At 31.8% G+C, this 14,707-nt stretch overlaps 1 protein-coding gene across 1 annotated transcript; it reads left to right on the forward strand.

Moving 5' to 3' along the window:
* The first annotated feature begins 2,996 nt into the window (after positions 1 to 2,996).
* LOC149783408 (uncharacterized) lies at positions 2,997 to 14,426 on the forward strand. The gene is made up of 5 exons (XM_089933105.1): positions 2,997 to 3,111; positions 6,870 to 7,005; positions 7,519 to 7,610; positions 12,102 to 12,165; positions 14,095 to 14,426. Exons 1-4 carry the CDS (start codon positions 3,051 to 3,053, stop codon positions 12,134 to 12,136), a joined length of 324 nt encoding a protein of 107 aa, XP_089789231.1. The 5' UTR covers positions 2,997 to 3,050; the 3' UTR covers positions 12,137 to 12,165; positions 14,095 to 14,426.
* Positions 14,427 to 14,707: the final 281 nt, after the last annotated feature.

A 14,707-nucleotide genomic window follows, 5' to 3' on the forward strand; every position in this document is an offset into this window, starting at 1 on the left:
TGTTTATCTACTGTCTTTTTCAATGTCCTACTCCCTTTAATAAATGGCCTGAGTATAATGTATGTCACACCAAGAATACAAATTAAAAAAACCAGATCAGTCAGGAATATTTAAAACAATATTTGTACATACATACAGAATTAAACCAACATTTATAATTATATGTATTTAATTAGCTTCCAAATACATCGTCTGTTTTCTAAATTACATCGCGTAGATTCAGTAGAGAGTAATCATTCAGAAAATATGCCATCTATTACTTTCATTGGTGTAGTTTTGACTCAGAGGCTTTTATTTAATGGTTCGTGCTTATTTCATATTATAAGGCTCATGTTGCATTTGGCGGTAATTACTGAACCTCTGTAGAATCATTTCTCCACATTAAAGCTTTAAAACTGAAGAATCAATATATTCCATTGTTCTGGTTTTCTTTAAATTGTTAAGTTTCACAAGGCTACTGCAAAGCTCATTATCCAAGTTTTTTGGAGTTTGCGAAGGTTAATCTGCATATGCCACTATTTTACCTTTCTATTGGATTTGTCATTGCATTTTGCAAACTGATCGACTTAAATATGATTAATGATATATTTGTACAATGGCAACATAACATGTGTTGCTTTGAACACTTTAGTATGATAGTTTGGGTCAAGATGACGGGTTTATATGTCAACGTTTCTCATGTTTCTGGTTTTGTGCCATCATCGTTGAAAATAATGAATACGGCTCGCAAGAAATATTTTTCTGCCGTATGAAATTCGCTACACTCCAAGATTTTATTTTTAATGTTCAGGATAAAGAATATGGGTTAATTTACATATATCTATTCTTTCAAATATGTGATTAGTTAGAATTTGCAAGAAAACCAATCGATTTATATCCGATAGTTCCCTATTTCGTGTGTATTCATGCAGTGAAGGAGATTATGTTTTTTGTTATGGCCTGTCAAACATTATCGTCTTTACCAGAAATTGAGGTGGCTCAATTTTTCTATAGCTTTAGTTAGTTTTGAAATTTATGTTTGAAAATATCTGAATCCTATATGATAATTCTGTGTTATATGCGATATTTGTAATTACAACCTTTTGTTACATTGTCCAACTTGGAAAATGTATTACGAAAAACAATTATCCAGTCGATGGGGCCAAACTTATACATTTCTGTCACTTTCTCTTCTACGGCTCCCTTGGATCTTTTTTAGCTGAAAATGCTAAGATAATTGTCTACCTGAAACATTGATTTAAATAAACCATATAATTTAAAACAAGCTGTCATGCGAACAAACTGTTGCATTTCTGACTTGCGGTTCTGTTTATGATACATATTTATACAGGAACCAGGTTAGTAAGTAATTTTGTATATTTTAACTGCCGCATGCTTGTGAGAGAAATACTATTTTCCTTTCTATAACATGCTCCTCCTGTTGTTTTCCATGCGGATTGTATCATAGGTATTGAAACTAATTTATTTGGTGTTGCAATAAATGTATGGTCAGTCAACAAATAAATTGTGCCAATACGAAATAGAAACAACACTCAATAAAAATTGTTTGATAACACATTCATAGCTTTGTGTTTTTAACGAGTCTAGACTATTCCCGCAGGATACGTTAACTCATTTAATTTATAGGAATCATATTATCTGACCTGATGATTTATAAGCTTAATGCAGGCTTGCTTAAAATTATGCACGATGTTCTGAATTGCCAATAATCAAAGTCACACGTTGTGTTCCGCATTGAATAGTTAAAATGTAGTAGTTTCCATGGTTTTCTCTTGATTTATTTTCGGACCGCGGATAATGACAACATTCTTCACTCCACAATTAATTGTTTTAAGATAAACATGCTTCGTTTAGTTATTCTAAAATACAGTACATTTTTAGTCGATACATCTATTTAAATCCTTGTAGAACATGGTTGTTACCCTACCTGACTTAATATATTTACGAAAATGTTTTGGAATGTTTCGAACTCCAGTACACTAGAACACGTATCATTGAAGAGTACTGAGATGTAAAATGATCCTTTTACCTTGAGACAGAGATGATGAAGATGATCATAATGATCATGACGATGATGAGCGGAAAAAATATTGTCCAAAATGTTGACGATATGAATTTGACTTATCATTGCCGCTTTAAAGATCAGTGTAATGAAGTCTTTCTTGTAGCTTGTTTGCCCATGTGTGAGAATGAATTCAATGTCTTTTAGTGCGATATTACCTCTCAGAAAATCACTTTGAAGCTTGCATGCATTATCACAAGATTCCTTAACAATCTGTGATAATGAAAAAGAGAAAATATGTGTATGTCATGCACAGTAATTGAGAAAGACACCCAGCCTAGGGAAGTTGGTGGGCATACTGCTCAAAATACATAAAGGTAAATTATTAACATGCTAATTCATTTTGTATGAGTTTGTCAGCGTTTTACTGTAAACAATGTGGGTTAAAATGACAAAACTAAGGGTACGAAATGACTTGTGTTATCGGTAATTCTCTGCATCTTGTATAGTTCGCCGTTACGCTGCATTAAGCACATAAAACCACACGGTCTAATAATACTATTGTTATAAATTGATAGACCTGACGTAGCCTTAACCGTCCAGCCTGGTTAAAACAACAATGATATGAATGTGTTATCGAAGTATCGAATCCATGTCAGATAAATTTAGCGTTGTTTTTCTTTCTAATTGCTACCTTTCCATTGTTGACCGACCATACATTTATTGCAACAACAAACTAAGTTGGGTGAAAAACCCATTCCATTGTAGTATCATTTATAAATTTGAATATAAAGTGTGGATCGGGCCTGAGCCGTAATGGTTACTTGGGATAACATTAAGTAATGAGTAATGCAATTCCTTTTCAAAGATAAAATAAACAGTGTCAAAATGGTATTATTTTCGAATTACGCAGTGTTGTGGCATATTCCATGTCAGACCTTTTCTGATGACCACGACAAATAGACAGATATATAAATGAAGGTATAAATGAAGGTTTTAATGTGATCCCTCGGTAGCTCAGACTCGAGATTGAATTTCATTTATCACGATGAAGGTCGTAGTCGGTTGTTTGCTGCTTGTATGTCTGTTGGCGGTCATATTTCCCAGAGGTATTTATTCGTTCGTTGTTTTGCCTTGTTAATATTATATGTAATTTAAACATATTGTACATCATATTTGTAATTATAGATCTGTTATATACCATTACAATTGTATTTTTCTTGGTCTACATTTCATGTATAACGTATCAAACAAAGAGATTGTAAGCTAGATATACCTTTAATGACAATGTTTCGAATGACGTTATGTAACATTAGAAAGCCTGAATTTGAGAGATTCATTGTCCAATCAATAGAACACGGACTCTCAAAGATGTGTACGATTTGTAATGTAAAACAACTCATCATTTTAATCTGGATAGAATACTTAACGTTCGTGCAGTGCATCTCAAATACAGCAACAGTGTAATATATATATATATATATATATATATATATATATATATATATATATATATATATACATATATATCAATGCTACCATTAAAAATAAATAATTTCACATAAAACACTGTTCTTCATAAGAAAGTTAGATAGCTCGTGTTCAACATTCAAGAATAAAATATAGTAGTTTCCATGGCGTTCTCTTGATGTATTGTTTGGTTCGCGGATAATGACAGCATTCAAAACTTATCAGTTACTTATTTGAAGCTAAACAAGGTAAGTTGTATTTTTTTAAAATACAATTCATTTTTGTTGGTAAATATATGTAAATCCTTATAGAACATAGTTGATACCCTGACCGCCTAAATCAATGCGTATAAAACATAACTGAGGAGACTCAAATGAAAATGATCATATGATCATTTTATTCGAGAGAGAGAGTGGGATGATGATGATGATGAGCCAAAAAAGTTATTCTAAATGTTGAGGCTATGACTTTAAATATCAATCTAATACAGTCTTTAATGAAACTGGTTTCCTAGTGTATGAGAATGCAATGAATGTCTTCTAGTAAGATTTGATCTCTCATTAATCTTTTAGAAGCTTGCATTGCATAATTGAAATATCCAATAACAATTTATAAAAATCAAAAAGGGAACATAGTTGTATGTCATGCACAATAATGTAGAATTTCACCCTACCATAGTAAGTTGATGGACATTTCACATGTCAATAAGCCTGTCTCTGCTCCTAATATATCTAGATGTTTTGATGTAGCCTTAAGTTGAATAATATTAAGTTCACGATCACTTTGAATAACATATGGAAATTGAACCGAATGATTTAAAATGGAGAAAGAATAGACATTTTAATTCATGTTAATTTTTTTTTTAACGGTCATCAGTGTTAATGTAACTATTATTTCCAGAAAATTAATAATGGTTCATCCATAGTATATTAACTGATAGTGGATAATGTTGTATAGAATTCCAACCGAAGCTTACTTTTTATTATTGAAATAAGTATAGAACAGGACAGGCGGTGAAACAAAACCATACATTATGCACGTGATAGGTTTCAAGATCGTTAATAACTGTTGAAGGCTACTGTATTTGTTTGAATCAGTTTAATGAGTAGCGAACACAATAGAGATAACAAACAATGTATAGTAAACATGGATTGATATCAACAATGCTTGGGAATAATGTATGGAACTTTGAAACAGTTTTAACCTAACACATGAATAACTAATATTAACAACTGTTGAATGTCTAAGGAAACCTGGATGAAGGATGTTTGTTAACCGTTAACCGAAATTACATAAGAAGTAAATCGATTTATATAATACATAACTGACATGAACTTTACCTTTGGCTATAAAATTAATCAGTCAGTTATTTAGTGTTTTGATGGGTTTTGTAAAGATTACCTCTTTGTAAAGAAGATAGTGTAAGTTTTGCATAGTGCATTGGACTAAACAAGGACATGGGGTGTTTTACATTTTTAATGAGCCATCAGTAATTAATGATTTACATAATGATTGCACATTATACCATGTCTTGTCACTAACCTCATTTTAACCAGTCATTCCCGATTCTAAAAATATCCAGTTTTAGATAAGAATAAAATACAATAACAAAAATGTGATATTTTGTCCTATTTTCTATTCTTCTCACTTTGTTTATAGTCCGATATGCAGTTCATAGATTATAAAAGGCATTTTGTGTCGAATCAATCACAAATAAAACATATTTACCTACAGATGTATCTGAATGGATGATGTCTGTTTCTGCTGTACTGCTTGTTAGGCCCAGTATGCGTTGAATATATACATGTTATCTTTGATCTCAAATTCGTTAAATTATAGTTTGATGCAGAAGATGTTTGAGCTAGTATAGTGTGGTTTCAGGAAGACATTAATAATATGGATTATCCAGCGTACTAACGGTCTAAAAATATATTAATGCACGAGAGAAATGTTTCCAAAAATCGGGGAGAATTATTTAGGCTTTACTATTGACTATGCAACACTTCGAAGTAAGTATTACTTCTGCTCCTTCTCCGATTATTGAATTTAGTGATTCCAACCGCTTGCTTCCATTGAGATGACTAAACTCGGAAATAACAGTCTTTGTAGTAGGAGTTCGATATTGCAGGGACACACTGTTAACATTGTCACGTCAAGGAAAACTAATCAGTATAATAGTATTTGCACGATAACTTATTTGGACATTTTACAATGTTTCGTGTATAATTTGTGTCATCTTATGCAAATATATATCAAGTGCACATTTGACAAATAGTTAATAAAATGAAACGAAAGATTTATTGCACGAAATATTACATTTTCTTGGAGGGTGTTATGCATATTTTATTTGCGTTGTGTGTTAGCTTGAACATTCAATATATGCTATGAATAATTGTATTTGGACGTGTCATTTTCCAATATGAAGTTCGTGTTCTAGATGATCCGAACTCACGAAATACCGGAACGCCTTATTATAACTAGGGCTTTATCTTGTAAACGTTTGGAGCTTTCCAGAATGAAACATTTCCATTTGGTGTTTGTTATAACATGCAAATTGAGACCCAAGGTCGAAAAGGGGACTAAATCATTTGATGTAGCCAGACATATTTTATTCGCGCTGTACGTTCTGAGCTGAGACACTTGTATTGTTGTTTTGACTATTATTTCATTGATGTTCGAATGTATATATTCGATTCGACTCAAGTTTTTCTTACCTGGAAAACTACAGTTCTCATTGCTACTATTTTGAAGTAGATTAGGGATTTACAGTGAAATTCAAATGATGATAAATTCGTCGATTGTATCATTGTGATTCAATTGAAGACAGTTGGCTCAGCATTACGTCGAATATCATCTCAGTCACATCAATACTCCTAGGATTGAATATAGTTTGTAATACCACTAAATTTTAATCATTATATATTGTGATAGAAATGTTAGGACTCTTCATAACACATTTCGCAATGTCTTACAGTTTCCACTTTTGTATGATTGATAAACAAGCTTTTTATTTTTAAAATCTGGGAATGTCTAGTTCTTACAAATGATATTTCTCCAATTACCTAACTTACGCTGTCATTCCATATGTAAATGATTCACAATGCAATAAGTTTGATAAGGTGAAAAAGGTTTATTGATATTGATTAAGCAAAACTCAGTAATGTAGTGGTAGAGTGACTCGTGCTAGTGATGAGAATGATGTTGTACCTAGGACCTCTACATAATTATGGCATCAGCTAATTTCATTTCGATTCATGAAATAGATTTGATTCAGGTAATTTGAGCATAGCTATGTATCCTGTTTTCATTTTGACACATATTTTCACGCCAAATTACAATGTTAGTGACGTGTTTACCTTTTGCAAAAAGCTTCAATATCCATGATTTCTTTTTTCAGGCACCGATTGTTCCAACACTTTTAGGTCGACAAGGATATCACGTTCATTTTCGGACGATGAATGGGATGCATACGAAAAATCATTCCTCATTTCTGACACGAACAAAGACTTTCATCTTAACAAAGAAGAGTTCAGGTAAGAACTCATCTGACGATCTATTCTTTACAAACATATGGTATCCTACGATTTCCCTTTGATGTTATAACTATTTCTTTTGGAATGATCTATTATTATTACTATGTAAATTCGGTTTGCCTATATACGTTAACCAATATATAATATTACACTGAGTGTAACCGATTATTTCAGCCGTGGTATCAAAATGCGGGAAGATTGTTTCAACTGTTACGTTCATACTGTCGTGCTTGATACTATTGTATTAGTACCATAGGTAACAGTAGGTGTAGTTGAGGAGATAGAAAAAAAAAACAAAAAAAAAAACATTTATTTCATCAACTGTATGTAGCATATTTTACGTAAATGAACTCGAAATAATATGGATTATGAACATCATCTAATTATTCATTCATAACTATATATCATCTGTCAGTTTTGGAACCTACTAGCAACAGACGACTATGCAAATCATCATTAGTTTTACATGTGACCCGATGAAAACAATTCTAAAGATCTGTACCTTTTTTGAAGGGCTGCCGTATCGCGTAGTATTGTCGCTGAGAAAATAGAAGAGGTATTTGATCATTTTGATTTTGATGGAGATGGTCTGATATCATTTCTAGGTAATGTATTAATAGTTTCTTGTTGCATAGACCACACTATTGCTACTACTACTATTGCCTCCACTACTGCTACTGCTAATACCATTACTAATAATACTACTACTACTAATAATAATAATAACTTTTCATTAGGAGAATTGCATTGTATTGTGTTCAGGACAATAGTAACAATTTGCTCTAGTTCGTTTATCTTGTCACCAAACAAAGCACATGAATCATACCATGACCATATGTATACACAATAACCATAAAACATGCCTTCATTCTAATTCGATTGACTTATGTCACTGAAAGTCATTCTTTTTATCATTGTTGACATTTATTGTTTTGAACTGGTACTTATGATAATTATTCCTGTTTTGGTTTTTAATTCAAACCTTACATGTATAGTGCATATTACCAAGAAGGTCCAATTCAGAGCAAAACGCATCGCAAAGGAAATATACGCTTAAAATATGACTATCAGCAAATAGTTCCAAGGTGTTTGTCTATCGGCGGATTATAATGGCGGACGAAGAACACATACACGTTTTAGTTCTTAAAAAGAAATAAAAAAACAAAAAATACATCTCAGTTTGGGTAAGTTTCAAGACGTCATTCCTGTAGAGTAAAGCTTGGCTTGCCATGTGTCTTCGATCCATTCGTTAATTAGACCCTTGACTTATACATCATGCGAAAGCAATATTTTGTTGTGTTACAATAGTTTGATTCCGAATAATTGTTTGCTTTATCTCATACGATGCTTTAATTTAAATGTTGCACCCTCAGTTGCTACAACACAATCCTCATCTCAGCTTCTTATCGTTCTTACACGTTATTTATTTCTAGTATTAATGATCTCTAAATTGTATCTTTAACAGTTGAATATGTCTGTAACATGGAAATTTCTTTCTGTACGCGTGATGTAACACAGCTAACCTTTTTCCATGATTATAGAGTAAACCGTAAGATAATATTATTAAACATTATATTGATTCTAAATTCAGGACATTGAATGGCCTTTTCAAATTATTATGCCCACCATATGTTTATCGGTTTGGTGCGATACAATATGTTTAAAGATACCTAAACCTGTTACAGTTGAGGTACATTTCCTTTTGAGAATATAAGGTTTTCCAGACAATATTATTGTGACATAGTACAAACAAAGATGCATGTTTACAACATATTTAACGTTTCTTAGCTCCTTTATCAAGAAATCAATGTTTCAGTTTTAGTTAGGTCTACCTTGAGATAAAATGTTTTAACGATTCGTTTAAATTGTAAAGTGCTCATTCAATTTAGAACTAAATCAATATTTTGGGATTAATATGGATTCATTCGAAGTCATTTTGGATTATATCTCAGTAGTCCATCGATAGCGCTGACTCTATGGAACAATAAAATATTACCGACATATTAGTACAATCTATACTGGATTTCATTTTTAAATTTCTATACCTTTGGACATGTGACAACACTTTTCGGATAATTTGTGATTTAATTGAATACTTTTCTGTGAGGTTTTCATCTTACACTTTCAGTTCTAAGGAAATTTTTTCTAAATATTTTTATTGATATTGTAGTTTTTGGTTTTTCTCGACACTTAGTGTTAAAATAATTTTGCAAATCTAGTCGAGGTCAGAGGACATTATACAGGTCAGTATGTCAAAATCACAAAAAGCTAAGTAAAGGTCATATCTTGAGTTTGCCCGAAGTGGATAGCAACTCTCCATTTGAACAATGATACTTCTCTTGAACTTTGAGGTACTTTACAACACATGTTATTGATTGATGTGGACAAATGTATCTAATAACGTTAGAAAGCCAAAATAGAAAAAGAATGATATACTTTTGAGTGCGAGAAAAACAATAACACTTTTAAATTGTCGAAAAGAGGTTACGAGGAAACCCTGTAGCTGTTAATGTTTTGTTGTCGATATTTTTGATTTAACTGTGCTTATCGTATATGTTCTATTGACGCCGGAATAAACCATATATCTGTTATGATGAGGCTTGAGTTAAAAAATATAAAGATTTTATTTTTGTTTTGTCATAATTCATGACGATTCATTATATGTAATGCCATATAGTTCTCGTATGACAGCATATAAGCGATATTTGTAGATAAATTACCTGTATTATTATCGATGTATTGTTCTTAGACGTGCATGTATTATCAGGTGTCATATATCTATACAATTTTTTCAAACAATGAAAATAATAAATTTAATTGTATGTCCTGGATTCATGTACTTGGATGTCCAGGATAGTAACTTGTCATGATTCCATATTCTATACAATAAACATTTTTCAATTTAAACTCGAGGTTTCCTGTATAAAACAGCAAAACACGTAGGTTTGCCATTCCATCACCTGCAGTAAATTATGATCTAATAGAGAGGTTACCTAAAACTCATTGCTTTATATATACAACATCTTTTGCATCAAATGTGGAATCAAGTTTTTAGTAGTTATTCATGTCTTCAAGTTACTATTCACTGGAATTACAAACAGATCAATAATCAAGGACATGGACATTAATCTGGAATTAAATATAATTCAGACACTGACATCATGGATTATATTCATAACTCATATCAATATATATATGACACATCACTAATCTCCAAACGATTGGTACATTATCCCATACTAGCCCTCCAAATTATCATTACTATAGTGCCGGTTTTAAACACAGCTGGGATTTAATAAGAATTTAATTCATTAGGACTTGAGATTTAACTTTCTGGAATATTTTGTATTTAATTCACAATACTGTAAGTTGTTTTATATGAAACTTCAATTAGTATTATAGGCAAATATATTATTTGTTGAATGTTACAAAACTTGCTTAGTTTTTATTGTTATGTTACTTTTTAAATACTACATGCATGCAGGTATGTATGTTTGTATGTATGCATGTAAGGAAATTTTTGTATGTATGTATGTATGTATGTAAATATGTATGTATGTATGTAGTTATGTATGTATGTATCTATGCATGTATGTATGTATGTATGTATGTACGTAGTTATGTATATAGTTATGTATGTATGCATGTATGCATGCATGCATGCATGCATGTATGTATGTATGTATGTATGTATGTATGCATGTATGTATGTATGTATGTATGTATGTATGTATGTACGCATGCATGCATGTATATATGTATTTATAAGTGCGTTGGTACGTGAATACATGCATGTATGTATGTATCAATTACTATATCTGTATACGTATATATGTATGTACAATTTACATACCCCGATTCTAAAACGTTAGACTTATACTATATTGCACATTACAAGCACATATTACTACCCGTTGATAATGAACGTTTTCATATTCCATTGAAGACCAATAAATATTACATTTTCATGTGATTTACTCCTTATAAAGATGTTTTTGTGTACACTTTTATAAGTATACATGCAACGTCTACGCAACGACAATATGAAGTTATATTAAATTAGGACACCGTGAATTATCGATGCAATTATTCTATGAGCAGATTCTTTAATGTGCAAATTAACTATCCTTTATAACACAGTATTTTACTGGCATTTGACATGTCTGCTTTTCCATGAAAATGCAGGTAAATGAAGATATATGTAAATATGGGTTTCATTACCGATCATGTTATATACTTTTAGGTACAGAACTTTATTTTCACAAATAAGATTCCAATGTATTATATTTAAAATCGAAATTCCACTTCATATATGATCGTTACATGCTGATAAATTGCAAATGCTTTTATTGTCATAGATATAATTGTCAAGGCCTTTATAAAATGTATTACATTTTTGGGACACATACTTAACGGATCAATAATATTATTCATAATTATAATTCATTCATTGGATAAATTTCTATACTACTCACCAGTCATTTGCCAAGTTCTCGCCTATTCAAATATGCAGTCTTCCATGAACTGGCATTTCCTCGTATCGAAGTTTGCATCATATGAAGGTTTAATTTCTGCTAGTACAATGCGACTTTAGTTTTGTTTATTTCCATTTCGTCTAATTGCGATGAGTAATAATTGCGTGGCAAGAGGTTGTTGAAGAAGGGAATTTGTTACAGACTGAGGGTGCTCATTTATTATTTGTGAATGACCAAGTTTGAAGTTATGCTTTAGGAATATCCACATCTAGTTGACAAAGCTTGTTTGAATCTTAGGGTTCATTTCATTAACATGAATTCTCTAATTTAAAATTCTTATGCAGTTAAAAAGATTTAGAGCGAAAATGTCTTAATAATAATGCTTATTATTAAATATCTGATTTAGCTGAAATTTAAATTTTGTATTGGTCCCGCTTGTTATAAGGATAATTTGTCTATTGATTTTTACCAGGCAAGATGTAATGATCACGGTGATATACAAAATAGGTACTTCCTTGAGTTTGAAACAAACAATTTCAGTTTCAAGTGTGTCTTCCTGGGAGAAGATTCGACAACAATGCCCGTGATCATGAATTAATGTATTTTGATATTGTTCTTCAGACTTAAAAAAACTGCACCAGCCCAAAGTAAAATAGCTGTTGGAGGTTAACTCAGATTACAAGGAGTAAGTATTGACCAATATCAATGAGTTACAGAATCTAGTGTGTTTTAGCAACCGTTCTCTCTTTCAATCTCTCTCCATCTATTTTCTGTTCTCTAAAATTATGAAAGGCACAGTGTAAATCGACTTCACCAAATATACATAAATTAATTCGATGCGTGGAATGAGGTCGACAATCGAATGTATGCATCCTCGGCGACATAATCACAGGCTTGATAAACTAAAAGGATACTAACTACATGTAATTCAATGCGACCAAATCGTTTGCTCCGAAATATTGACATTGAATAAAGATATACTAGATGTAAATACGTTTTAACACCTATCTTCAAAATGAAAGGTATAATAATTGAAAATAGATAATAAATGTTGTGGGTCGTCTTTCATATGTTATGTCCTGATTTCAATATTTCAGTTCTCATTATGTTGATTCAGTTTGTTACAAGTTAATGAAACGCCATAATGATCAACGATTTGAAAAATATCTGCCGCACTGACCTCAAATCCATTCTTAAAACTGTATTATGCATATAGATCTATGAACATCAGTGTTGGAGAAGAATGAGAAATAATCTGTAAACCTCTGACTCGACAACATTGTACCAAATGTCGTCTCAAGCTCCAAAGTCTGTCAAGGAACAAATTTAAAATGTACAAGCCAAACGCAAACAACAAATAAAACAATAGGTATTGTTCTTCTTATCTTTTGTTTCAACTCGGCAGATGCTTTCTAATTACTTTGAACAATTAGTTCATTTGAAAAGGACCAGATAATGATACAACATAAAATAATATCGTACATACATACATAAGTACGTAGGTACCTACCTATCAACCTACATCAATCAATCAATCCATCAATCCGGTGTCAAATTGTTTGGAGTCGGAGGTCGCAGATTCGAACCCCGGCTGATTCGTATCAAAGATTGGCACTAATACCTGTGTTGCTAGGCGCTGCACTTTATGACATTAACATTATTTCTGGTATTACTGATGTGAAGATAATGTGGTGAGGTGTGACATCACGCGTTATATCTGCGACATGAAAAGTCAGTGATAATCATCATTATAAACTGCAACACTGCATACATCTTGGCGATATGACTAAAAATGTTAATACTTCGAAGAAACTCCAAAACAGTCACATATATACCCTCAACGATAGATGGAAAATTAGCCGTCTATGTCATTAACATTATAATCAAATAAATAGTGAAGATTCATACATAATCGTAGGTAGGATATGTTAGGCACAACTGGACAGAGCCATATGCATGTTTGGTAAGTGTTTAAATGACATAAATGCCATCAGAATGCTAGATGTGACAAGGATCACGTCAGACACGTATGCTTATCGTTGAAACAAATAGATCATAACCACAAAATACATGTTGAACAACAGTTTAGTTTCTTTCTCCTAACCCAGCAGAACCAATACACAAGCTGCAGAGATGACACAAATACAAAAAAAACACACTCGCACACGCACACACACACAGACACACACACACACATCTATATATATATATATACATATATATATATATATATATATATATATATATATATATATATATATATATATATATATATATATATACGTGTGAGTGTGTGTGTGTTTGTGTGTGTGTGTGTGTATTGTATATTGATTGTGATATCCATGTTATACATTATGTCAGTTTCTTTGTATCTGTCCAACACAGTGTTTAAAAATGTCGGGTTGCAAGATAGAAACAGACAGTCACACAGACACAGGGAGGGTAAGGACAGACAGGCATAGTGATATTCTGACATTTGACCTCATTGATTAAGGAGCAAAGTTTATTTCATTCAAACAGTACAATTTGGTGCATTCTCGGTGTCTCGAAAATACAGCCTTGGAAGAAACCGACCCACAAACAATCACTACATGCATTTATGTCTTTATTTTAGGTATTATCCAAGATCGATGGGTATAAAAAGCTGGCATTACGTCTCTTCGGCGATGCACATTTGGAAATTAAACACGTTAGGTGGATTATTTATGGATCATCGTTTCAAAGAAGTGTCATCAATTTTATTTAACAAATTACGTACCTATTTCATTGTATTCGTATTTCGTTGGGATTTCTTATTGCATCTATTACGTTCTCTTTAAAAAAACTGATTTTGTTTTCTAATCAAGATCACACACATGCCAGCAGTAAAGTATATTATTAGAAACATCTCATGTTTTGTTCATACTGTTAAATTCGTGTAAAATGTTCAGTAAAAGATTGAAATAATTGCTTGTTTTGGTTGTATTATTCCTATTGCACCATAACACATACTACGCATGTTTTGAATTATATAATGAAACGGTCCTTGTGTGTACTGCATATATAAAGGTTGTTAATATTCGCTTGCATGATCTGCATAAGGTTTATATAGATAAAATGTTTTCTATGTGATGCATGAATCGTAATGGTATGCGATATATATGTTATAATAGTTGTTATCTTCAAATACAATAAGTATTAATCTTAGCAGTTATGAATTCGAGAGTATCGTTTCAATTGACCTTTGT

The sequence above is a fragment of the Sinohyriopsis cumingii genome, chromosome 14 (assembly GCF_028554795.1).
Source record: "Sinohyriopsis cumingii isolate HCF-2022 chromosome 14, ASM2855479v2, whole genome shotgun sequence".
NCBI classification, from domain to species: Eukaryota; Metazoa; Mollusca; class Bivalvia; order Unionida; family Unionidae; genus Sinohyriopsis; species Sinohyriopsis cumingii.

Bases quoted from the DNA above. Each gene is read 5' to 3' on its own strand.
- LOC149783408 (XM_089933105.1), top strand. From the start codon at position 3,051: ATGAAGGTCGTAGTCGGTTGTTTGCTGCTTGTATGTCTGTTGGCGGTC. The intron at 3,112-6,869 runs GTATTTATTCGT...TTCTTTTTTCAG, and splicing joins GGCGGTCATATTTCCCAGAG to GCACCGATTGTTCCAACACT. The intron at 7,006-7,518 runs GTAAGAACTCAT...CCTTTTTTGAAG, and splicing joins CTTAACAAAGAAGAGTTCAG to GGCTGCCGTATCGCGTAGTA.